At 44.1% G+C, this 27,869-nt stretch overlaps 1 protein-coding gene across 4 annotated transcripts; it reads left to right on the top strand.

Moving 5' to 3' along the window:
• The first annotated feature begins 4,188 nt into the window (after positions 1–4,188).
• Positions 4,189–26,862, top strand: oprl1 (opiate receptor-like 1). Of its 4 annotated transcripts, none has more exons than XM_072514949.1 (4): positions 4,189–4,620; positions 5,169–5,411; positions 20,329–20,684; positions 23,592–26,862. In XM_072514949.1, exons 2-4 carry the CDS (start codon positions 5,185–5,187, stop codon positions 24,110–24,112), a joined length of 1,104 nt encoding a protein of 367 aa, XP_072371050.1. In that variant the 5' UTR covers positions 4,189–4,620; positions 5,169–5,184; the 3' UTR covers positions 24,113–26,862. The 4 variants fall into 4 exon arrangements, with proteins under 4 accessions (XP_072371050.1, XP_072371051.1, XP_072371049.1 ...); XM_072514950.1 differs by lacking the exon at positions 4,189–4,620 and adding an exon at positions 4,648–4,831; XM_072514948.1 differs by lacking the exon at positions 4,189–4,620 and adding an exon at positions 4,648–4,868.
• The last annotated feature ends 1,007 nt before the right edge of the window (positions 26,863–27,869 follow it).

Genomic DNA, 27,869 nt, shown 5'->3' with positions numbered 1-27,869 from the left:
GGGCCAACTTTAAGGCAAGTCCAAAAGTGCGCGAAGCCCCTTTTGGGTATAAGAAGGATCCCCCAAGAGAGATAGTTGAGGATAGTTAGAGGTTCCAGTTTTTTTATTTTGTAACGCATGCCTGAATGAAAATGAAATGAAATGAAAATCGCTTATTGTCACAAGTAGGCTTCAAATGAAGTTACTGTGAAAAGCTCCTAGTCGCCACATTCCGCCGCCTGTTCGGGGAGGCTGGTACGGGAATGTCATAGCGCCCCGTAAAGTTTTATACTGATGTATGTAAGTAAAATGATTTTAGGTAAAAATTGCATTTCATAGGACAGAGCAGTGTAGAGCCCATGAAGAGCTTATGGGTGCCCCGCTTGGTCAGAGAACGAAGACGACGTGGTAATGTGATTCTTCACGCTTCGCGTTGAGGATCACAAGGAGGGAGTGTAGCCATCTGGGATGGCCACTTCCCGATTACAAAATGGACACTTTGCAAAGATTGCTGGGAAAATGGACAATACTGAGGAAACAAGCAGGTTCAGGGTTTGTCTGTTGATTGGAGCCGCAGCTCCCAGACAAGACCAAAATTGCAAACCATTGGCATACTAATGGGCCATCTCCAGGGACAAAAGAGTAACATTTAAGTAAATGATACTAAGACAGACACCCTGCGCTTGAGGAGACCAGAACAAAGCAGGCCAACGGCCACCTAGGACACGCCCAGCCATCAGGGCACCCACCCCTTTATTGGAGGAAATCGATAGGAACGATCGAGAAAAGGCCCAATTAATTGGGGCCAAATTCAAGGCCCGCCCAAAAGCGCGCGAAGCCCCTTTTCGGTATAAGAAGGATCCCCCAAGAGAGAATTGCTCTCTTGGCTCCGGCTCTCCCCGAGGAGAGACCTGCCCAAAAGCTTCACCAGAACAAGTAAGTCCAAGGTCAATGCACGCACGCTACCAGACAGACGACCTTAGCTGTTATCCTGTACCAGTTCCACCCCAGCAACCTCAGAACCGAACAACGGCTATTGTTCCTCTGACTGAGTGGGTGCCCGAAATTAATTATAGGCTTTAGCAGTAGTGATAGTTTAGTCTGTAGTATTTGTGCATGATTATATTTAACTGTGTGTGTAAATAAATAAGCATTTGACTTTGAACTAACTAACTGGTGTATCGAGTCTTTGATCAGTATTTGGTTTGAACCTTGTGGCGGTATCGAAAGATACCTGGTGACTCTCGAGCAAAACGTAATTAGGATTAAGGAAGGCGGCCATATTGGCCGCCATATTCAGAGCCAAATAAAGAGAAACACCATTAGCAACAAGGGATGGGCAAAAAATGCTGGCCTTGCCTGCCACATCCATGAAAAATACTACCAGTCTTCTCAGAAAATTGAAAAGTTATTAGGAAATCCAGAATCACAGCACTTTCTGCATTATCATGAAGCTGAACAATAATTTTAAATCACTTTAAAGTGTCTTCACTGAAAATGTATGTGATTGAATCAATTGTTCTGTGAATGACTGCACTGCAAGGCTAGATTTTTAAATTCTAAATTACTATCAATGCATGTGTGGCACACATCATTGAATTGGTGTCCTCTGGTGGCTACGAATCAAGTGAAAATCATAAATCATGTCACTGCAGGTGACCAAGGACCCAGCTGTGGTGAGAAAGCTAATATAAATCCAGGAAATTTACAAATTACCAATGACTTCAATGGGGACACTGGGCGGAGCTATGATAATGAACTCTTCACTGTTTTGGTGACGATATTTCTGGAGGGCACACAGGTCCACAAAATTATAATGTCAGGTGCGCCATAATATTCCGGGACTATTGTATGGGAAAATATATCCAATGCTTTTGATGGGCCATTCAATTGACATTAGTCTTCAGGAAGTTTTGGGATAATGATGCATTGTGATAAGTCTTAGCCACAGTTTTTATTGCAATATGTCTTCAGCTAGATTGAATATCAATCGGGAATTTCCAATGATTCTATTGGCAGCTTTGCCACATAGACATGAAAACCACAGGTTTGTTGTTGTGCTGAGCTAGCTGTATTTAGTTAGAGGAGTTTTTGTGTTACAATTGCACCCCCTGATGGCCCGGCTTTATTTTTTAGACTATGTCCACTAGTCCTAAACTCTTCAACCAGTAGAAATAGTTTCTACATATCCTACCTATTCCATTTAATATACTGATAACTTTGATCAAATTGCTCCCCAACGTCCTAAATGCCAGGGGATAAAACTTTAGTTTGTTTCATCACTTTAACCCTAGGAGTCCAGGTATCATTCTGCTAAATTGGTGTTGCGCTCCATACAAGGTCAATCTGTCCTTCCTAAGTTGTGGTGCCCAGAACTATTCAGAGTACTTCAGGTGCGATCTTACCATGGCTTTTTATAACGTTTAGAAGCATTACTTCTACCCCTTTGTATTTTATTTCTCTAGATATAAAGATTAGCATTCCATTAGCCTTTTTGATTTTTTTTTTGCACCTATTTGATGATTTATATGCATGAATCCACCAAATCTCTTTGCACTGCCATTGTTTCTAGCTTTTCCCCATTTAGAAAGTACACTGTCATATCCTTTTTAAAGGTCTAAAGAGGATCATTTCCATTTTGCTACATAGAAATGTATTTGCCACAATTCTGTTTATTAACTTAAACTATGAATATCTCTGAAATGTTGTGCTTCTGCACTGTCTTTCTGTCATCAGCAGATTTAGCTTGGTAACTTTATTGTCCATAATCTAAGTAACTAATAAATATGAGCATATGAGGCTTCAACACAAACCATTGTGGGCCCCTACTAGTTACATTCTACCAGTTAAAATATTTATTCTCTATCTCATGCCATTTGATCAATTTCTGAACTCGGCCAATAATTCAATGAATTTCATGTTAGCTAACAGGGACTTTGGCAGACGTTTCTAGGAAGTCCATACAAATAACTTCCATAGACTTTCTTCTGTTCATTACTCTAGTGACCACTGCAAAAAAATTCAATGATGTTAATCAGGGGTGATATACCCTTTACAAAACCACAAATAAAAATAAATTACTGCAGATGCTGGAAATTTGAAATAAAAACAGAAAAATGCTGGAAAAGCTCAGCTGGCCTGCCAGCATCTGAGGAGAAAGAAACAGAGTTCATGTTTCCAGTCCAAATGACTTGTTCAGAGATCGTGATGGCTTACAAATCCTAGTTGGCGGACTCTGATTAGCCGAAAATGTTCAAAATGTTGAGTCACCTTATTCTTAATTATAGATTCTATTAATTTTTAGATATTAGGTGATTTTGTCTATAATAACCTGGTTTCAGTCGTCCACAATTCTTAAATAGCTGTTCCTGAACCGAGAGAACTTTAGAAGATTAAATTGCCCATCTCTGGGGAATACTGTCCACGTTTACACACTGTTCCAAGCTAAATATCATCTGATCAATATTTTTTTAAGAACTGCAACTAAAGCCAAACACAACATGGTCCAAGGTCTGATCAGCATTCTGTTCAGTTTCAGTAATACTTCATTACTTCACAGTCAAAACATTTGGTTCTTGGTGCTGTGGGAGCCTGGACTATGAACATTACTGGATCAGCCCCCCCCCCCCCCCCCCCCGCCCCGTTTCCGGAGCAGTCCCTGATAAAGACTTGCATGTATACAGATGATCAAAGCTGGCAACTTATCTACATTTAGGCGATGCACATTTGTTTTCTATCAATGTGTAAAGCAGTCGGAAGAACAAATATTCATTATCTCTCGGGATAGATGTTTTAACCGAAAATATTTTAAATGAAGCTGAATGATTAAGTCCCCTCCCCTTGCCACCATGTGCAAAACAAATTAAGGCGGTGAAGAATTTAAAACATTGACGAAGATGAAGTGTCCGCCGCGGAGGCAGTTCTTCCCACACAATCACTGCTTTGATTTAACATGTTTAACAATAAAATGAAGACCATTTTACTCTATTTGTCGAAAATCTAACATTCCTTTTACCGGTTGCAAATAGAAATCGAATCCGCAGACGATTTTTCGTGTGAAATATTCAGCAAGTGTTCACTGAGGAAGGGTTAAACTATGGCAGCTGATAATTTACGATGCTGTGCCCAAGGGGAACGTGAAATCAATGTAATGACTTTTACAGCAAACCAATGAACAATTAAAAGGGGAACGGTTCATTAGCGAAAAAGCAGATCGATTTAATACCTGACGCCGGGCCACAGCATGTCGCTTTATCGAGTGGCCTTATCATGAAATAAAAACTGGTCTGTTTAAATGGCTTTTGTGGGATATTAACAACGGTTGGGGATAATCTTTAAATAGCACTTTTATTATTCTTCAACTAATGAAATCTTCACTTTGCATCTTTGTTGTCCTCCGACCGTAAAACTTGCCCACTTTCGCTACGCCGAGGTCGTCAACCACATGAGTGACCGAGAACCAGGGAAACTTCAGCTCCACATCCTATTCCGGTATGTCTCACTTCAGAGGTTTATTTGAGTGCCAGGGTCCAATATTTCCACAGCCATGAAGATTTGACCAGGATACTGTCCCCTAGCGTGCAGCTGGCAAACTGCATCCCGGAGACGTTGCATTGCACTCCCGAGAAGGCTTTTGTAAAGGTATTGGGACCTGCATTCTTATCTTACACGGGCTGAAGGACAAAAAAAGAACAACTTGCGGTCGGCGGCGTGGCGGGTGCGATCGAACAGTTTGAAAGGGGGAGTCAGCAGGCTGGCAGAGAGGAAGCGACAAGCCCCAGCTTAATATCGGTCGGGAGTAACAGACTGCAAATATTTACATCTGCAATACGAACGATCGGCGACGTCCAGAGTGAGAACCTCCCCGGCCCCACCCGGGATGGGGGGAGGTGTGTGGGGGTGGGGATGTGTCTTAAAGCTTTCAGATTATATAACTTGTAGACAATTTGAGATTCTTCATTCCTTACGGGGCAGTGCATGGACTGGTAGCTGCCACCAGACTTCTTTTGAAGTCCAATTGCCTGCCAAGGGTAGTGTTTGGAATATATTTCTGAATTTAAGGACTGATGTGCCACTGTAACACTTTATAGTAACGTGTTTATTTTACAGTTATTTACTGCATGTATGCATTATCCGCGGGGGGGAAAAACGCCACCTTGCCATTGTGTCTTGATCTTGTGTTACTCCAGGCCAGGCGTTGGCACCATGGATATTGACACCGTCTGCGGTTTTGGGAGCCTGAAACACTACCGATATTTTAACGATTCCGCTGATGACAATGACACAATTCTACTTGATCGCTGGTCTGAAAATATCACCGACCACACCACGGAACGGCCGACCACGCTCAGAATTACCATCATTGTGGTCTATCTGTTTGTTTGCATCGTGGGGCTGGTGGGCAACTGTCTGGTAATGTACGTTATCGTCAGGTAAGGCTTGGATTATTCTCATCGTATCAACATTGTGCATTGCAACAAATTTCCCTGAAAGTTCGTGAAGCTGAAAAGACAACTTGGTGCCGTGGTTCCTGCCTTAGAGCGCCCCCCTGAGGTAACTGGCAAACCAGACTGGCTGGAAACTCATACATCCCTCATGTCCTCCTCAGGTTAAGGACCGTCTACATCTGAATACCACAACATTTTACAAATTGTCACCCAGAGAGTGAGACGCACGGCTGATAAACTTTAACTGGAGAATAAGTCGATGGGGAGGCTTCTATTTTACGAGGGGTTTGGCTCCATCTGGAGCCGACTTGCAAAAAAACTTTTTATCTTTTCGGAATGTAAGATTTTACAATGAACCCATTATATTCAATACATTTTCTTCATGGATTTGTGTAATACAGTTATTGAAATTAATCGATTATTTGCATCTATAGGGGGGGGGTTACGAATTCTCCAACTGGAGCTTTTCAGCTTTTCCTTTCTAAGGTGGGTTTAATTTCACTGCGTTTGTACACACGATGTGACATGTTTAGAACTAAGACGCGCCCTAGTACATATCTCTGAAATAAAACTGGCGTTTACTGCATTCGCCCAGTCTATGGTTTTTGGGGCAGATCAGCGTTGCAGTGGAATGTTTCAGTTCTGCAGGGAGAGCTGGCAGGAGAAAAAAAACGTTCATTTGAAATTCTGTCTTCTGATTTTATATTTTAAGGTTGACGTCCATCAAATATACCCACTGTCCAATTAAGTTCGGTTCAATATTTTAAAGCTTGCACATGTGTTGCAAGCGATGGACCCTTCAACCTTCCTGAGCAATAAATATATACATATTAATCTATTGCATTTTGCACCTAATTCTTTCCCATGCTCCACCGCACACACACGCAGCAGTGTGCCTGACTGTTATAGAATATTACCTCATTATTTTGGTGTGAAGATTAGAATAAATTGCCCATGCTGTTGATAAATTCTTCTTCCTGCGAAGAACTGATTACATTGGTCTCCAGACGACACACTGTATAGAATGTCTGTCCTACAGTTCTTGTACAATGTAACTACAATAATACCATGCAATAGTCTTGTGCAGTTTTTAAAATATATATTTTGTATAATGAAACTGGCAATTTTCTCCCCCTCCATTTTGAAGGATGATCCAATATTTTTACCTTCACTCCAATGTAAATGATCAGGGGAAGAAGTAACAGTAGGGCCAGAGGCAGACTCTTTCTTGTGTTCGGTGCCAACAGCAGGAATACACACTCCTAAGTAGATCAACAGTGCGTCTTACCCATTGTTCTTTTCTTTTTGCTCCCCCCCCCCCCCCACCCCCGTTTCCATCAATAAATTACTTGAGCAGGACGAAATACGGTAGCACAGTGGTTAGCTCCAAGGTCCCAGGTTCGATTCCCGACTCGGGTCACTGTCTGTGTGGAGTTTGCACGTTCTCCCCGTGTCTGCGTGGGTTGCCTCCAGCTGCTCTGGTTTCCTCCCACAGTCCAAAGATGGATTGGCCATGCTAAATTTCCCTGAGTGTCCTAAACAGGTTAGGAGGGGTTACTGGGTTACCGGGATGGGGTGGAGGTGTGGGCTTAGGTGGGGTGGTATTTCCAAGGGTCGGTGCAGACTCGATAGGCCGAATGGCCTCCTTCTGCACTGTAAATTCTATGCTCAATGCTCTTGAAACAAAAATGAAGTAGGTTCGACAGTCAACACAAAACGTGTGAATTGGAACAAAATGCTGGAAAATCTCATCAAGTCTGTGGAGAGAGAGAACAGAGCTAACTGCTCTTGAGAAGAGTCATCCAGAACTCAAAATATTAGCTCTGTTCTCTCTCCACAAATGCTGTCAAACCTGCTGAGACTTTCCAGCATTTTCTGTTTTTGTTTCACATTCCAGCATCTGCAGTAATTTGCTTTCATCTGTGTGAAATGGAGATTATTTCTCCTTTCCCCCTGGATTTTTAAATCCATGCTCAGAAGCACTTTAATTTGAGCTGAATTATCTGTGAAAAGATAGATTTGCTGGAGCCAAAAATGTCGGCAGCACATTCACAATTGTACACCGCCTTCCCATCTGTTGCCTTACACTTTGCGCTCGCTGACATGCATTTCTCGGAGTGGGCAGGAATGGAAATCCTCCCCTGAATTGCAAAATTCTGGTTAAATTTGAAATGTATTTTTCTTTCTCAACTGAATGATTTGAATCAAAAAATATATCGGTAAATAAATTACACCTGGGTTGAATCTACATACAGCAAATCATCACTGTCCCAGAATCTCCTTAAAGTAACAATTCCTCATTTGTATTGTCACTGTTTCTCAGACTCCATTTCCATCATTTCTCACAGGTTGAATTATAGCCGATGTACCTTATCTGATGCATTATTCTCATCCCTTTCTGGATATATTCTATCCTGTTAATTTCACAGAAACACCTTTTTTCTCCCTTCAGGCTCGGACCAGTCATTCTTCTTCACTGAAATATATTTGCCTGTCCCCGACACTGTTATAGCAAAAAGAAAACACACTTTGATTCAGCTTCTGAGATTAGGAAAGGTAGAAAGCGACAAAATGTGCAATTACTGTGCCGAAATCAAACAAAGGTACAAAAGAAAGATCACTTGCTTTTTACCAATCGCATATGCAATCTTGCAAATATAATGTGACATGTAAGGGATAAACAAGTTGGTATGTATTTCTGCTCGTAGTTTTCCTGTAATGTTTTACTAAGTGTACCTCAAGTGTTATTGCATAGATAACATAGAAACAGGACTTTGAAGTAACGAATATAGGAATGATTTCCCCAGATACTTTAGGCATTAAAGAAACTCTGAGGTAGTCAAGCTGTCTCAAACTGCATCACTGGTTTAGCCAATGTTTAGCGCAAGACCCCACCACAGGGAAAATGTTGATGTGTCGGGCATGAATGGCCTCCCAGCAAATCATTAAGAGCAGATTGAAAATTAAATTGCCGATGAGACTGCATGTCATTTTGATGTTTAACACTTCATTTAGCAATCTCCTCTAACAGCAGCCAGCTGAACAGGGGTAAGCAAGTCACTGTTGAGCATAAGTACCACTTAATGCCATCATCAGCTTTCAGAGTTTACTTACTGCTAGAGAGATGACCCTATGTTTGAAGAAGGCTTTTGAGAATCTGGGAAGATTTGCTGGGACACTTGTCCCAGACCAACAGGCCATAAACTCTGTTCCTGGAAATTCTCTCAGGACTTCATCTGAAATGACTGAGTGCAGTGCTACCTTGTGTAGGAGTCACCATCAGAAAGGGATTGCTGTTATTGGTACCTTGCTAGTCTTGGTCTGCTGGGGGAATTGGAGGAGGTGATGAGGACAGGCAGAGCAGCTGCTGCAGGAGGGAGGGACAGGAAAGTGAGGAGAATTTGCAGAGGAGGCTCTATGCACCCTGGTTAATCAGCGATTACAATTCTTACATTCACCTGACCCAAAAGCAGAGCATAAGGAAACTGTCCTTTACTAAGGAGGTCACCACAGAGATCTGTGGCTTTATGGAACAAAAACTCAAACTTTACAGCATAGACAGGACTTCATTGTCTGTGGCCCTCACACTCACAGTACCATCTAACCTTTATGGTACTGAAACCTTCCAGGTTGCCACATGTGAGATCAGTCACACCTCATAGTCCTCTCTGCACTTCAGAATAATGGAGGTTGTTCCAGCTCTCTACACTCTGAAGCATGACTATATCACTACTGATTTCCAAAGAAGATCAGAGGCAGAGAGCTCTATTGATTTGAAAGGATAGTGGGATTCCTCATTGTCCAGCGAGCCACTGACTGTATACACGTGACCATGTGAGCCCGAAAGGTTTAGGAGCAGGAAGGATTTCCATTTCCTCAGGTGCAACTTGTGTGTGTGACCAACAGCAGCATGTCATGCAGATGAGTACCTGTTCTCCAGGGAGCTGCCATAATGTTTTTATACCTTTTAAGTCGTAAGTGTCACACATCCCACAGAACTTTGAATAGAAGCTCAACATGTATGACTAGGTGACAAAGGATAGCCTCTGACATGATGGCTCATAACTTTCCTGAAACATCCCCAAACAACAAGTAAATACTCATAAGATGAAAGCTTTCTGGAACCTAATTGAGTTTGGGGCCCTCAAGGTAGAGATTTAGACGTTTTGATCATTCAGGCAGTGACCTGTACTCTCGGCTGAGGAGTTGTCCAGATTTGTGGTGAATTGTTGCAATCTCCACAATCCAGTGATCCAGAGAGATTAGCTGTTTATGGTCAGTAATTGTGCCAGAGGGTCAGGCACCGGAGCCACAAGGAGAGGAGGGGACCCTGAAGAGCACCAGAGGTTTCCAGGTAGAAGTCCCGCACCAGGAAGGGGCACTTGTCACCATCTATTTGAAGAACTCTGAGATGTGCTCCACCATCAGGCTCAAGAGCATTGTTATCACGTGATGGATTATTCAGAACATCCATAATTTGTGGTTAAACCAGGGCTTGTATACATTCAGCTAAATTGCCCTTAGTGTCCAAAGATGTGCAGGTTACGTGGGGTTACAGGATTATAGGGATGTGGCGGGAGAGTGAGCCAGGGTAGGGTGCTCTTTCAGAACGTTTTTGCAGACTCGATGAGCCGAAGGGCCTCATTCTGCGCTGTAGAGATTCAGTGGGGTTCTATGGCATAACTACTTGCTTTTATACTCAGTTAATATACTACTATAAAAAAGACCATTGATTCCACCTCTACCCAGTGTCAGCAGGAGGAGAGGTCATAGGGTCATAGATGTTTAGGTGGAAGATTGCAGAGAATCTGAACAACGCAATTCAGATGTTTTTCTGAGATGCCCTCGAGAGATTGCGGTGTGTGATGGCCTAGCTCAGACTACACCATTTTGGCTTCAGCAGGCTGGGCCACTTGACGTCAGGCAACAGCAATGATGGCAGAATGAGGGAGGAAGAAGCAGTGCGACCATCAGGAGGGAGGTTGGGTTGCAACACCATAATTCCCAGATTACTATCTTTGGGCCGGTGTTCAGGAAACCCAGTGATCTGGGAGAGGACAGGACAGTGGGAATCAGAGATACTCTACATTCCCATTTCCAGGAAGGAGCTCAACCATACCATGGCAACTGCTTGAACTTGCATTGCACCATAGCAAGAGGGAGTAAGGTGGATCTTGCTTATCTTGCACTTCCTTGCTCCTGGGAGTCCACAGTGCTGGGGCAGTTGGGGTGCAGTGTGAGAGGATGCATGTGATGAGACCAGATGGAGTATGGGAGTGAGATTTGGTTTGGGGGAATTAGACATCGTTCTTTAAAAATTAATTTAAGGAACGTGGGTGTCACTGGCTAAGCCAGCAGTTATTGTCCATCCCTAGTTGACCTTGAGAAGATGGGTGTTGATCTGCTTCCTAGGTGTAGGTGCACACAAAGTGCTGTTAGGACACAACTGAGTGGCTTGTTTGGCCACTTCAGAGTCATATGCAGGCAAAGCTCGGTAAGGACAGCAGGTTTCCTTCCCTAAAGGGTATTAGTGAACCAGATGAGTTTTTGTGACAATCGACAATGGTTTCTTGGTCATCATGAGACTTTTAATTCCAGATTTTTATTGAATTCAAATTCCACCTCTGCCAGGGTGCGATTTGAACCCTGAGCTTCTGGATTACTAGTTAAGTGACAATACCACTGCACACCATTGTGCATCTATAAGGAAGGTGCAGGCCTCATACCTATAGGAAATTATACCCACTGTTCTGCCTTTGGTGATGGTATATCCCATCTCTCTTCCCAAACTTGGTCATCACTGCCACACAGGGGAGTGATGTTATGCAAGTGTGCTTCCCCTCAACCAACCATGTCCTGCTGCCACCTGTTATGCATTATATTGGTAATTTTATAAATGAATGTGCTGACAGGCGTATTTGAGTGTGTGATGCCAGACATGGTTGATAATTTGTGAGTTGTGCCTAAGGTTTGCCCAGCGCATATGAAGGAGACAATATTTAGAAATGTGTCAATATTGCTGTACACTTAGATGCTGGATGAAGAATTGTGATTCTTGGTAGTGGTGCAGTTATTGAGCTGTGTGTGAGATCTCGCCTTAATGACTCTATTCAAGTCATTAAACCTCTTGCAGCACTGTACCAGGACTGCTGGGTGGCATCTCTCAAGCAATATTTTCCTGGCTGTACTGCTGTAGCCTCTGTGGTCTCCTGCACCCATATAAGTAGTGGACATCCCTCTTCCTCCGGGCCTCTGCTTCCATGTTCAAGAATCTAGGTTCCCTCCTTTGTTGCTCCACGACAACATCCTTCAACATTTTCTCCTCAGCCAGTTGGTGTATTCCAATTGGGTAAGCACAGGCCATATCTACAAAGGCATAAAAAATGTTTCTAATCAGCGGATGAATGCTAAACTTACAGTTGTCAGCTCCAGCTCCTGCAGGCAGGTTTGAACCATGATAATTATCAATTAGCCTAAAAATTTCAGCTAAATTCACGCTTCCAAACAGGTTTTCCCATTAGCACAGCACACATTTAGTGGTAATTTTCATTGTTTCCAAGTAACGTCTGTGTATTTATGGTCTGTACCTTCAAGGTTGTTGAAAAGCATTTCATAAATGAAATATAATCATGATCAATAAATGATTATATAATTCAGACATAATTACAGCTACTGTTAAGGCTGATAAGACACCGCTTGCTGTTAGTTATGCTTGATGGTCGGGGAGATTCAATTGTTTGCTACTTACAGTGAAATTGTAAATTCAATTTCTCTACATCCAGTTATGGTTTCTTTATAGACAAACATAAACGTTTGTAATTTATGGTCAAAGTTAGAACTACATCCTATTCTATTCTATGGAAGATTAAGCTATCAATTGCAGTATAGCAACAGAACTGAACTCCAGAAGTGACATCAAGGCAGTATTTGGCTGAGTGTGGCATCAAGAGCCCTGAAAAACTGGAGTCAATGGGAATCAGGGGGAAACTCTCCACTGGTTGGAGTCAAACCTGGCACAAAGGAAAATGGTTGGGGTTGTTGGAGATCAGTCATGCCAGTCCCAAGACATCACTGCAGGAGTTCCTTAGGGAAGTTCCCTAGGCTCAACCATCTTCAGCTGCTTCATCAATTTCCTTCCTTCTTACATAATATCAGATGTGACGATGTTGGACAATGCTCAGCACCATCTGTGACTCCTCAGACATAAAGCAATCCACGTGCAAATGCAGAAAGGCCTGGACAATATCTAGGCTTTGGCTGGCATGTTGCAAGTAACATTCAAGCCACACAAATGCCAGGCAATTTCTATCTCCAATAAGAGAGAATCAAACCATTGCCCCATGACATTCAATGGCATTACTATCACTATATACACCATCCACATCCGGGGGGTTACCATTGAACAGAAATTGAACTGGACTGCCCATATAAATAACGTGGATGCAAGAGCAGGTCAGAAGTTAGGAATCGTGCGACAAGTAACTCACCTCCTGTCTCCCCAAAGCCTGTCCACCACCTACAAGGCGCAAGTCAGGAGTGTGATAGAATACTCTTCACTTGCATGGATTAGTAAAGGTCCAACAACACTAAAGAAACTCGACTCAATCCAGGACAAAGCAGCCCATTTGATTGGCACCCCTTCCACAAGCATTTACTCCCTTCACCACTGATGCATGGTGGCAGCTGTGTGTCCCATCTACATCTGAAGAAACTCACCAAAGCTCCTTAGTCAGCACCTTCCAAACCCACGACCATTACCATTTAGAAGGACAAGGGCAGCAGGTACATGGGAACACCACCACTACCTGGAAGTTTCCCTCCAAGTCCCTGACCATCCTGACTTGGAAACATATCACTGTTCCTTCACTGTCGGTGTCGAAATCCTAGAACCTGCCTAATCCAAATCCCTTTCTTCAATCCATTTCAATGTTTTGGACTTCCTTTTACATATAATACATAAAATCAGTTCCATGATTTTAGTTCATTTTATGTCCCCTTGAGCTATTATTTTACTTGAGCAGTTTTAATACATTTCCACTATATCTTGGAGAGGATGCCCAGTACAGCAGCAAAGAACCCAACAAGATTGGTGACATGGAAGCTGGGCCTATGTTAATGACTGGGCCTCATGCAAAGGGATTTAGGGGGGACTCCTGCCTGGCGACCAGACAGATGGGTTGCCTCACTCATGGGAAGAAGCAGGATTGAGTGCCCAAGAGGCTGGTGGCATGGCGGAACATCTAAATGAGGAGTATGCTGTCTGTTCAGCAGAAATGGGGTGTAAGTTATTCACAAACCCCATGCCCAGTTTTTAACTCAGAAGATTGATTTCCAGTATCATAGAATCATAGAATTTACAGTGCAGAAGGAGGCTATTCGGCCCATCGAGTCTGCACCGGCTCTTTGAAAGAGCACCCTACCCAATCCCACACCTCCACCCTATCCCCATAACCCAGAAACCCCACCCAACACTGAGGGAAATTTTGGACACTAAGGGCAATTTTAGCATGACCAATCCACCTAACCTGCACATCTTTGGACTGTGGGAGGAAACCGGAGCACCCGGGGGAAACCCACGCACACACGGGGAGAACGTGCAGACTCCGCACAGACAGTGAACCAAACCGGGAATCGAACCTGGTACCCTGGAGCTGTGAAGCAATTGTGCTAACCACTATGCTACCGTGCTGCCCCGTATCATACAGATACATCATCCAGCCATGGGTTAAACAACATTGTGTTGTGAATTGTTCTTGGGAAGTAGAATATACCATGAAGAACAGGAAAGTTACAGCTTCCCAAAGCTATTGTGTCAGTAGAAATGGTAATAGGTCAGTCATTATTATTCTGTAACCAATCTCCTTCATTAACATTCTAATTTCAATCCTTAAGAGGCGATATAGCCCATAAAAATAGCTGAACCTCATCTTAAAAGCGACGATTGCATAAGCTCTTTATGTCCAGGACTATTATATAATCATGAATCTCACAAGATATTATTAACAATGAGTCAGTGAATATGGCTGAAATTTGTGAAAACAGAGCGAATAAAGGAAGTAAGTGAATAATAGTAAAGTGTTTTTTTAATGTTTGCCAATCAGTGACAGCAAATTCCATTCCTACAGTGCTGCATTTGTGTAGGAAGATGACAGACTGCTTTATGGTGAGAAGAAAAAAGAAAAAAGCAATCGGTGTTCAGCAGTTGGGGGGAAAAAGGAAAAATGTAGGTGTTAGAGTCGGTGCTGATTGTCGCAATGAAATGCTTCAAGGAGACCTTTGAAAACAAGGTAGATTGAAATGAGCAGCAAACGCCAGAGGATAGAATAAAACAGTTAAAAGTAGCGGGGAACAAAGGTAAGAAACAAGAAATAGTCAGATGACAGGGGAGGAGAGGACGAGTGTAGAAATCGAAGTTTAGAGGTGTTCACGAAGAGGGGAAAGATGGACTGCTATAAAGTTTATCAGATATTCCTATGCTTACATGTTTCAGCTCACACGTTGATTTTTCCACTTCCCTCCTCAGTGGCTCTCTACTTAACATAATTCTGAATTTATTGGTGTCTCTCAACACCCTATTCTGCATAAAATCTCTTTCACCTACCACCCTTATTCTTGGTAACCTTCATTAATATCAATATCCCTGCCTTTAATTCCCCATTGTTTAGGCTCTCTCTAGTTATGCGGCATCATTTTTCTCTGTCTCTGTATCCTTGGCTCGACGCCTCCCCAAGTTCTGAATGCAAACCTACTACAAAATTCACCCCTTTCCCTCCACTCTATATTCGATAACTAAAGCTTGAACCATCTTGTCTGTACACTCCACTTTATGAAGAGAATGCCCTCCATAAACTCTTCAGTATTGTTACATCCCTCACTACCTTGAAAATCCTCTTTTAAGCTATTTATTCAACAGTTCTTTCAGCTACCTCTTTGATCCGTCTTTTCACGCAGCCTTTACTCCAGAGTATCTTGGGTTCTTTCCTACATTAAAGACCCCATGAAATGCTTACTTTAGAATTCTGGCAAAACAAATACTACATAAAGACTGGAAATATGTATCGAACATATTGCTTTCCTGACCCCATGGGACTGCCATTGCATGAAATCTGACATGAAATCTTACAGTTCAGAAAATCACAACCAGCATGAATGATATATTATCACATTCGGTCGTACAGAACTGAGTATTGCTGAGAAAAAGAGAAATGCTGTCGAAGCTTATATAGCAGTGTCCAACATTCGATTTGATTCTGCGACTGGACAGCACTTGCTAAATAATCCTGAATGTGCTAAAAATTACACTGACAACCAGTTTAAGGTTATTAGTTGGGCTCACAATGTGCCTCACCTGTGCATGCTAGAAGATCTATATATTTATCTGTTTTATTGTTAAGATTGTAGTTATCAGTTTTTACAAGATGAAAACACATTTTGGAGTCACAGTATGATTCTGCAAATTAATTCTTTGGTGTGAATTTTACTCGAAATGCGGGACCTTTAAACACAGCTGCCGGAGACCACTGAAGGCACTTCGAGGGAAGTCTGTATTATGGCGGCAGCAGCACCTGGCAGCCACTTCAGGTGGGATGGTTTCTTCAGGTGGGCAGAAAGCCCCCTGTTTCTCAGATGACAGGTGATGCACTCTTGTGGAGGCGATGGATATCAGTAGAGACATCCTGATGTTGTGGGATGGCGGGGGAGGCTACCACATCTCACCAAGAAGACTTGGGCAGAGATGGTAGCTGAGGTCAGTGGCTGGACTTGGCCTGAAGCACATGGGATACACAAAATCATAGTATCCCGACAGTGCAGTAGTAGGCCATTCAGCCCATTGAGTCTGCACCGACCTTCTGAAAGAGCACCCCACCCAATCTCTGGACACTGAGAGGCATTTTTGCATGGCCAATCGACCCAACCGTCACATCTTTGTACTGTGGGAGGAAATTGTAAAACCCGGAGGAAAACGACGGGGAGAAAGTACAAACTGCACACAGACAGTCACCTAAGGTCGGAATCAGACCCGCATGCCTGACGCTGCGAGGCAGTAGTGCTAACCACTATGCCACCGTGCTGCTCACCTCCGGAAAAGGTTCAGTGATCTTCGGTGCTCAGCAAGGGTGAGTTCTGAGTTGACATGGCCCAGTGTCGGAGACTGAGGATGGTTGCCCGTCAGTTGCACTCATGGGTGTAGGAATCGGAGCCTCAACACGCCTCTGCCTGTGTGCATTAAGAACATAAGAACTAGGAGCAGGCGTAGGTCATCAAGCCTCTCGAGCCTGCTCCACCATTCAATGATCATGGCTGATATTTTTTGGACTCAGCTCCACTTTCCGGCCCGAACACCGTAACCCTTAATGCCTTTATTCTTCAAAAAACAATCTTTTTTTTATCTTAAAAACATTTAATGAAGGAGCCTCAACTGCTTCACTGGGCAAGGAATTCCATAGATTCACAACCCTTTGGGTGAAGAAGTTCCTCCTAAACTCAGTCCTAAATCTAATTCCCCTTATTTTGAGGCTATGCCCCCTAGTTCCGCTTTCACCCGCCAGTGGAAACAACCTGCCTGCATCTATCCTATCTATTCCCTTCATAATTTTATACGTTTCTATAAGAACCCCCCACATCCTTCTAAATTCCAACGAGTACAGTGCCAGTTTACTCAACCTCTCCTCATAATCCAACCCCTTCAGCTCTGGGATTAATCTAGTGAATCTCCTCTGCACACCCTCCAGCGCCAGAACGTCCTTTCTCAGGGAAGGAGACCAAAACTGAACACAATACTCCAGGTGTAGCCTCACTAACACCTTATACAATTGCAGCATAACCTCCCTAGTCTTAAACTCCATCCCTCTAGCAATGAAGGACAACATTCCATTTGCCTTCTTAATCACCTGTTGCACCTGTAAACCAACTTTTTGCGACTCATGCACTAGCACACCCAGGTCTCTCTGCATAGCGGCATGTTTCAATATTTTATCACTTAAATAATAATCCCTTTTGCTATTATTCCTACCAAAATGGATAACCTCACATTTGTCAACATTGTATTCCATCTGCCAGACCCTATCCCATTCACTTAACCTATCCAAATCTCTCTGCAGACTTCCGGTATCCTCTGCACTTTTTGCTTTACCACTCATCTTAGTGTCGTCTGCAAACTTGGACACATTGCACTTGGTCCCCAACTCCAAATCATCTGTGTAAATTGTGAACAATTGTGGGCCCAACACTGAACCCTGAGGGACACCACTAGCTACTGATTGCCAACCAGAGAAACACCCATTAATCCCCACTCTTTGCTTTCTATTAATTAACCAATCCTCTATCCATGCTACTACTTTACCCTTAATGCCATGCATCTTTATCTTATGCAGCAATCTTTTGTGTGGCACCTTGTCAAAAGCTTTCTGGAAATCCAGATATACCACATACATCTGCGTGCCATGGTCTTTGTCTTAGAAGAGTCCATGTGGAGCATGAGTGCTGCATTGATCCTGAGCACTGAGTGACGACTCTCCGAGAGAGGCAGCTCCAGGAACAGAAGCAGGGATTCCCGGAATTGTGTTCGGATCCACAAGCCCTTAGACAGGCAATGCTCTCTGGAAGTCACTTCCAGTGTGGGAGATAGATGTGGTATCTAGTCTCTCAGATGGATGCTCACCCATCAATGGTGAGGAGGGCGGTCCTGATATACCTCACAATGGCAGACAAACTCCCTGTCATCTCTGTAGGCTCCCCTCACGGCACCCCGGATGAAAGCAGCAGATCGTCTGCCTCTCTGCCAGTCACACCGCGCCATCGTCAGAGTGCACGATGACTGAGGAGTGCCCAGCAATGTCGCTGAATGCACATTCTCAGGCAGAGGGTGCCGGGGCCCCACTGGCCAGATGACAGCCCCAAAATTTTCTGGGACAACAAGGCTGCACAGTCAGCAATCTGCCCCTAATGCAGTTGCTAATGAGGTGTATGTATGTGGGGCGGGGGGGTAATGCGCCAAGATGTAGCGCCCAAAAACAATAGCTTAAGGTACAGTGAGCACATCAATGGGGGTTTGCACAGGTGACTTGTGTTTTTTTAAATCTCACCTGTGTTTAAATCCGTTCAAATTGGGTGTTTTTTGTTTGTTTCACTTAAATGTCATAAAGACAAATGATGACTTTTCTCACAAGCTCCAAGTATCCTGTGCATTCGATGGGTTTTGGCCTCAACAGTGTTAGGGGTCTCAAACTTTATTACTGAGGCAGTGATGCGACATTGGGTTCTTGGCTTGTTTTTGTGTGAAATGATTAGGAAGGAGGCGGTGCTCTTGGTTTCAGCTGGGAGGCAAACCTTGGCAGCTCTAGCTGAATGAACATTTAATTAAAGCCTCCCCTGGTGACCCTGCCTCCTTGAAGGTTCCTAATTTCTGCCTCTTCGTCCTCACCATTTCCCTGCTCGGCCTCTGCACCTGAATCATCATTGGATCTCTCCTCTGAGTCACATGCCTCAGTGTGATCCTGGTACGGTGACTCCCCCCTCGAGACAGCAAGATTATGCAGTACACAGCAGACAGCGACATTGATTCAACATTCCGAATCAGACGCACGGCAGCCCAAACACCGCAAAATACTGGCCATTAATTCTGCAAAGTTTAAAAAAAAATCCTGGGAGATTTCCATTCCACCTAATCATGAAATGGTACTCCAGATTAGCATTGCATTCTATGAAGCATAGTGGGAAAACAATTACCAATCACAGAAAACAAATTAGTGGGCTATATGATTCCAGTTTCAGAATAAAATTTAGATAAATTTGCTTTAATCTTTGACAACCTATCAATTATGCAACGAACTATAACTTGCCCCATTTGTCCTTATCTTTCTTTCAATATTCATGGACTAATAAAAATGTATTTTCTTCAACTACTTTTTGAATTTAAATGGATGCAGTGTTACTGTAATAGATGGTTTGCAATTCTACTGCCGAGTATTATTTTTATGGAATAGGAATTGCATATCATACACAATGCCGAGGATAGCTGTTCAAAATCTTTTGAAACTAAGGCAAACTATTGCATATTTATGCTGTGTCTATTTTGACCCTTTCAGTTTGTACAATACCTATCGTGTTTTTTCCTTCACTGAAAACTGCCATTTGATTTACTGTCAATCCAAGCCAAATTGAATTTTTAGATATAAAGTTTTGAGAAACTAGAACATGTTGGATTGCAAGGTCCTTCATTTTATCTATCTGTACTTATCATTGCATCGACTCTGGATTATCACTCGAAGAATTGAATATGTATTAGAAAAAGAACATCAAAGTATATATGACAAAGGGGAGGAAATGGGATTCGAGTAGATGAACTCACTCGAAGAGCTACCATTGGCATGGATGCAATGGAAGGAAAAGTCTAATTTCTGTGCCATAATTTCTTCAATTTTGAATAGCTAGCGCAAAAAGTCTTATTATTTAAGAGTCACTGTTGTTCTCAGGAAAATAGAACAATTCACATTTGTTCACTGGGATGATTTATCTGTACACCCATTGTGCTGTGGTTTCCTGGTGTGCATTGCAGCAGAAGTGGAAAAGCAATTGAAGGACTATGGTTTCAATAAGGTTCAATAAAATACAATAACTGAGAATTACTCCAGTGACAGACAGCTCACTGGAAGTAAAACAATATTAGGGGATAACTTTCACAAAAACAATAGGATGAACATTGGGTGGGCTTTGCAATGACTTGTCAATCCAGTAGGTCAGATTAATTATAAAACTGAATTTTGCCTCTTCTCTAATGTATTTTTCTAACAGCAAAGTTTCAGTATCTTGAAGTGATGTAACAATCTGATTATTATTTTCAATTGAGCCGTTTCAATTCCAAATAAAGAGCAATGACTTTCACAAGTTCCATTTCTTTCAGGTATACAAAGATGAAGACAGCAACAAACATCTATATTTTCAATCTGGCCCTTGCAGATGCATTAGAATTAATCACGTTACCTTTCCAGGCAACCGACACCCTCCTGGGATTCTGGCCTTTTGGGAATATACTCTGTAAAATAGCAATATCGATTGACTATTATAACATGTTCACCAGTATCTTCACTCTGACAGTGATGAGCGTTGACCGGTACATAGCCGTCTGTCATCCTGTTAAAGCATTAGATTTAAGAACCCCTTTCAATGCAAAAGTTGTCAATGTGTGCATCTGGGTTCTTGCTTCCGTGATTGGAATACCAGCAATGATTATGGGATCAGCTGACATGGAGAACAATGGTAAGTCACAAACAAAATGTTTTGATATTATGTATATTATATTCTATTCAATTCATATCATACAAAGAAACCTGGGCTGGATTTTACTGCCCCTAGTGGTGTAATTTTGGTGGGGGGGGGGGGCATGCAAAATATGGATGGGGTGGTGGGTGATGAATCTGTGGATTTCTCTACCTCAAAAAGTAGTTGAGGCCAAAACGATGTGTAATTTCAAGAAGGAATTAGATATAGCCCTTGGGGCTAAAGGAATGAAGGGATATTGGGGGGAACGTGGGACCCGGGTAGTGAACTTGATGATCAGCCAAGATCATAATGAATGGCGGAGCAGGCTTGAAGGGCCGAATGGCCTCCTCCTGCTTCTATTTTCGATGTTTCTAAGCCCACCAGCTTCCCACCCACTCCCAATCTGGCCCCATCATACAGAAGGTCAATGGGTGCCAAAATCAACAGCCTGCCTGAAATTGTATGTGGCACAGTGGTTAGCACTGGGACTGTGGCGCTGAGGACTCGGGTTCGAATCCTGGCCCTGGGTCACTGTCCGTGTGGAGTTTGCACATTCTCCCCATGTCTGAGTGGGTTTCACCCCCACAACCCAAAGATGTGCAGGTTAGTTGAATTGGCCACGCTAAATTACCTCTTAATTGGAAAAATAAGAATTGTACTCTAAATTTTTTTTTTTTAAAATAATTTAATATCAAGCCGATTGACCGGAATAATATGATGCTCATGCTGTAATACATTTGGTGTGGGCAAGCAGGTAGCAGTAGGCAGGCAGTTTTTTTAAACAAACTGCTTTAAAGGCAGGAAGGAAGCGGGTGTATGTTCTTTAGGGAGGTACCCTGTGCACATGGAGGCCACGTCACTCCCCCAAAGATGTTACCCCTCCTTTATTCCTCCTACCTGGCTTTTAAAACCTGATCCCCCACACTTCTCGCAAACCCCGCCCCCCCCCCCCCTCGCCTGCTAAAACCTTGACTACCTGGGTCCGGAGGCCTTGTCAACTTTCATCTGTGGCTCTTCTTGCAGTCCCAGCAGCAACTATTACAGTGTTTTGGAACTTCTGAAACTGGTAAAGCTGCTGGCCATTCAGATGGCTGGGAACTCTCGATGGGACTTCATCCCCACTGGCCACTCCCACCTTGTGTATACCTATTGCTGTGGGGCGGTCTTGTTTACCCTGAGTTGGCTGGCGACTTACATTTCTTCCAGGAGTGGTGGGGGGGGGAAGTAATATGCCTCCCTGAACCCCTGTACAATTGAGCCCTGTGTTTCATAATGGACATTGGTCCATCAGTAACAGTCATTTGCTGATGAATTTCACCTTGCAGACTTTACCACACTCAATGCCTGCTTATTGGGACAAAAGATTCTTCTATCTATTGGTTAAAAGGATCCAACATGAAGCGATTTTGGGTATTCCAAATCCAGCTTGATGGTATGGAAAGTAGAATTATAACACTCATTCAGTTTCAAGTGCTCTTTAGAAATTGAGATTAATGCATATTTATGTAGCCGAGGCAGGATTTGTAATGCATCCAGCCTGTGCTGTTAGGCCTGAGAGTGTTTAATGTTAACATTGAAATTAAAATGTAATTTCATCATCAACACCGTGAAACGTACAAAAGAAGCAACAACAAAGGCTACCTTCCCACTGCTTACCCATCTGTCCCAAGCTTGCAGCATTTTCACCAGCGACAGGCAAGGCTGATGACTGCCCTCGCCCCAGTTGAGGTCTCAAAGTGGCTGTTAATGTCCACCTACGGACTGTTTCTTACTGGGTTGGAATTTTTAGGCTGGCACAGATGGAGGGTGGATGCCCCGCAGACCTTCTCAACCCTCGGGAATGCCTCCCTTACATAGCCACTTCTCCGATTCGACCCCCTATCACTCACCCAATCCCAAAGTTCTGTGTGAGGTGATGCCCGTGAGCAGAAAAAACAAGGCAAGGGAATATATGATGTATGGCAGGACCCTGGGAAGGTTCAGAGGGACCTTGGTGTGCATGTACACTGGTCCCTTAAGGTAACAGGGTAGGTGGAGAAAGTGGCTAAGAAGGCATATGCACAAAGACCAGTGGTATACTTGCCTTTATTAGCCGAGGCACAGAGTTTAAGATCAGGGAGGTTATGCTGGAACTGTATAAAACTTTGATTAGGCCAAAGCTAGAGTATTGTTTGCAGTTCTGGAATCCACATTACAGGAGGGATGTGATAGCACTGGGAAGGGTGCAGAGACGATTTACCCGGATTTTGCCTGGGCTGGATAGAGTTAGCAACAAAGAGAGATTGGATAGACTGGGGTTGTTTTCATTGGAGCAGAGGAGACTGAAGGGGGACATAATTGATATGTATCAAATTATGAGGGGCTTAGATAGAGTAGACAGGAAGAAACTTCTCTCTGGTGGAGAGATCAAAGACCAGGGGGAAGAGATTTAAGGTAAGGGGCTGGAGGTTTAGAGGGCATGAGAGGAAAATCTTTTTCACCCAGAAGGTGGTGGGAGTCTGCAACTCACTGCCTGAAAGGGTGGAAGGGGCAGAGACTCTCGTAATATTTAAGGAGCATTTAGATGTGCACTTGCGATCCCAGGGCAAACAAGGCTATAGGCCAAGTGTTTGAAAATGGATTAGAATAGTTAAGTGGTTGATTTTGACCGGTGCAAACTTAATGGGCTGAAGGGCCTTTTCTGTGTTGATGCTCTGACACCTCCACGCAGTGCATTCCAAACCTGACCCACGAGTTGTACGTAATCTGCACATGGGGGGGGGGCAATTTTATCTTGCCCTCATGTGAAATGCCGTAGGGGAACAACCAGTAATGCAAAATTGTACAGGATCATTGCTGCAAACGTGATTAAGAAGATTTAAATAGAAACATATCTTAACTTGCTTTCTGCTTCTTTTATTCCAGAAATTGAATGCCTTCTGGTTCACCCACAGCCCCACAGTTACTGGAAGCCCACGATTGAAATCGCTGTATTTCTTTTCTCCTTCGTTATTCCAGTTGCCATCATAACAGTTTGCTACACTTTAATGCTTAGAAGGTTGAGAAGTGTGCGCGTGCTTTCCGGATCAAAAGAGAAGGACAGGAACTTGCGTAGAATCACAAGAATGGTCTTAGTGGTTGTTGCAGTCTTCATCATCTGTTGGACCCCAATTCATATTCTAGTGTTAGTGCAAGCTGTCTGTAATCATGAAATCATGACCATCATGCCAAGCTGGTATTTTTGTGTTGCTCTTGGATATGCCAATAGCAGCCTCAATCCTGTTCTCTATGCCTTTCTGGATGAAAACTTCAAAAGGTGCTTTAAAGAGTTCTGCTTCCCCTCGGTTTTTAAAAAAGAACTTAAGGTGTCCAATGGGATGAGAAGTATCACAAAAGGCGTTGCTTACTCATGTAAGAATACAGATGGCACAGAAAATGTTGCATGACTAGAGATGGTGACTCATTCAGCGACCGGCTATCAGGAGAACCGAATTAACTTAAATGTAGAGCTGACTCGAATTATGTAGGTCTTTGAAAACAAACACCTGCTGCACTTTTAAAATGAATGTGGCAGTCACATTACTCGCTTCTTTAAATCAAGTGCTGTTTATTTTAAAACGAATGAACTCAAATTAGCGAATCGTTATCATGATGGGTAATGAGACAGGCAATCTGATATGAAATTAATTATTGTGGGAAACATAGAAACAATTGCAGGCAGGTTAATGCAGGTCATGGTTTTTAGATAAGACTGGCTTCCCACTGGAAATTTGTGATGGGTTACACAACTCTTTAAGCGACTGCAATGTTTGGTCCACACAAAAAAGCAGTATTGATATTGTCAGTTGTATTAATGAACATTTGATGATAAAGGTATCATTGCATGTTTATAAAATAGTCCTTTCATCAGATGATTAATTGTGATTGTCTCACTACAAAATTAATCATGATGTTGATATTTACCTTTTGTGACTGAATACAAAGCATTTGTTTTGCAAATTTCAATATTCCAGTTCGGGACTATTTGACTGTAAGCACAGAGTAATCTTGCAAAGCATGAAATATCTTTGGATTCATGTTGCTGACGTTAAATAGCTGAGAGGTAAGGATTAAACAGACTTTTGCATTTTCGAATAATTTAGTCATCAATGTTCCAAAATATCCATATGATTATAATAAAACCTATTGCAGGACACAAGCTAAAATATTGCTGCTTATTGGCTTGCCTTTTGACGGTAGCTTGAGAAAGCAATTGCTTTTTAACCATCATATGTGGGTGTTTACAGCTTGCACGAAATGGGATTTTTGATCCTTATGAACATACGAATTAGGAGCAGGAGTCGACCACTCGGCCCTCGAGCCTGCTCCGCCATTCAATAAGATCATGGCTGATCTGATCCTGGCCTCCACTCCACATTCCGCCTACCCCAAATAGCCTTTGTCTCCCTTTTTATCCAAGAATAAATCTACTTCTGTCTTAAAAATATTAATTCACCCTGCCTTCACTGTTCTCTGGGGAAGAAAGTTTCAAAGATTCATGATTCCGAGAGAAAAACATTCTTCTTAATTCTACCTTAAATGGGATACCCCATTATTTTTAAACTGTGTCCCCTAGTCCAAGACAATCCACAAGGGAAAGTCTTTTTCAGCATCCACCTTGTCAAGTCCCCTCAGGATCTTGGGCCGGATTCTCTGACCCCCCGCCGGGTCGGAGAATCGCCGGGGGCTGGCATGAATCCCGCCCCCGCCGGTTGCCGAATTCTCCGGCACCGGATATTCAGCGGGGGCGGGAATCACGCCGCGCCGGTCGACGGGCTCCCCTGGCGATTCTCCGGCCCACGATAGGCCGAAGTCCCGCCGGCGAGAATCAAACCACCTCTTACCGGCAGGACTAAGTGGCGCGGGTGGGCTCCGGGGTCCTGGGGGTGGCGCAGGGCGATCTGGCCCCGGGGGTGCCCCACGGTGGGCTGGCCCACGATCGGGGCCCACCGATCTGCGGGCAGGCCTGTGCCGTGGGGGCACTCTTTTCCCTCCGCCTTGGCCACAGCCTTCACCATGGCCGACGCGTAAGAGACACCCCACCCTGCGCATGCGCGGGGATGACGTCAGCAGCCGCTGACGTGCCTGCGCATGCGTGGACTTCTGCCGGCCGGCGAAGTCCTTTCGGCCCCGGCTGGTGTGGCGCCAAAGGCCTTTCCCACCGGCCGGCGGTGCGCCAACCACTCCGGCACAGGCCTCGCCCGCTGAGGACTTGACCCCTAAAGGTGGGGAGAAATCCGCACCTTTGGGGCGGCCCGACACCGGAGTGGTTCCCGCCACTCCATCCCGCCGGGACCCCCCGCCCCACCGGGTAGAGGAAAATCCCGGCCCTTATATATTTCAATAAGATCACCGCTAATTCTTCAAAAATCCAATGGATATAGGCCCAGCCTCTCCAGCCTTTCCTCATTCGATAACCCTTCCGCTTCAAGAACCAGTCAAGTGAACTTTTTGAACTGCTTCTAATGAATTTGTCTCCCTTCTTAAATAAGGAGCTCAAGACCATGCGCAATACTCTAGATGGGGTCTCACCAATATCCTGTACAACTGTAGCAAAGCATCCCTACTTTTGTATTCCATTCTCGTTTCAATAAACAATATCCGATTTGCCTTCCTGGTCGCTTGCTGTACCTGCATACCAACTTTTCCTGATTCATGTACCACATCCCTCTGTACCTCAGATTTCCGCAATCTCACTTCATTTAAAGAATCTGCTACTTTTTTATTCTTCCGGCCTAAGTGGGCAAGTTCACATTTTCCCACATTATACTCCATCTGCCAATTTCTTTCCCCCTCACTTAACCTATCAATGTACTTTTGCAGATACCTTGGGCGCGATTCTCCCCCCTCCCCCCCACGCCGGGTGGGAGAATCGCAGGGGCGCCGCGCAAATTGCGCCACGCCGCCCCGACCCCCGCACCGCGATTCTACCACCCCCCAGAAACCAGCGGCGCGTGATTCGAACCGGGCCGCTCCGAGAACTGACAAGCGGCGATTCTCCGTCCGGATGGGCCGAGCTGCCGCTACGACTTGAAAGGTTCCCGCCAGCGCCCTCGACCCCGGTTGCTGCCGGCGGGAACTCTGCTGAACACTGCGCGGCCTGTGGGGGGGGGCTCCTTCACCGGGGTGGCCTCCGATGGAGTCTGGCCCGCGAGCGGGGCCCACTGATCGGCGGGCCGGCCTCTTCCCCCCCCCCCCCCCCCCCCCCCCCGGGCCTACCTCCTTACGCGTGCGGCCCCAGAACACCGGCTCCATGTTGGTGAGGGGCCGGCGTGCGTAAGACGTTCCCCGCGCATGCGCAGGTTTGGGCTGCCCCAACTACGCATGCGCGGGTTGGCGCGGCACCGATTTGGCACTGCGTAAGGACGCTGGAGCGGCATGAACCCTGTGGGGGCCAGAATAGGTCATGTCCGGGCCCAGTTTGCGTCTTCGTGAAACGCGACGGTGTTCACGACGGCGCGAACACTTGGCCTCAATATCGGAGAATCGCCCCCCATGTGTCCTCTTCATAAACTTCCCTCCCTGTCCTTTTGTCATAAGCAAATTTAGCAACCTTACGTTCATTCAAGTCATTGATGTAAATATTTTACGCTCCAGCATACTGCCTGTGGCACTTTACTCATCATGCCTTTCCAACACCAAAAATACACATTTATGCTTACTGTCTGTTCCCTGTTAGCTAATCAATCCTCTATCCATGTTAATTTGTTACCCCTACATCATCAACTCTTATTTTGCATAGTAAGCTTTCATGTCACACCTTGTCAAATTCCAAATTCCTTCTGAAAATTTAAGTACATCACACCCACAGGTTCCCCTTTATCTGCATTGCTTGTTACTTTCTGAGAAAATTCCAGTAAATTAGTCAAGCTTGATTTCCCTTTCACAAAACTATGTTGACTTTGCTTGAATGTACTGAGATTTCTAAGCGCCCCACTATATCCTCCTTGATAATAGACTCCAACAATTTCCCTACGACAGATGATAAGCCTGTAGCGTCCTGATGTTTGCCTCCTTCCTTTCTTGAATAGAGGAATCTTATTCACTATTTTCCAATCTGACAGGACCTTTGTAAGATCTAGGGAATTTTGGAAAATTAAAACCAATGCATTTACTATTTTAGCAGCCACTTCCTTTAAAACCCACAGATGAAGTCCATCAGAG

This window comes from Scyliorhinus torazame, chromosome 8 (assembly GCF_047496885.1).
Source record: "Scyliorhinus torazame isolate Kashiwa2021f chromosome 8, sScyTor2.1, whole genome shotgun sequence".
Taxonomy (NCBI): Eukaryota; Metazoa; Chordata; class Chondrichthyes; order Carcharhiniformes; family Scyliorhinidae; genus Scyliorhinus; species Scyliorhinus torazame.
Note: the sequence above shows the minus strand (reverse complement) of the source record. Positions and strands in the feature narration are given on the sequence as shown.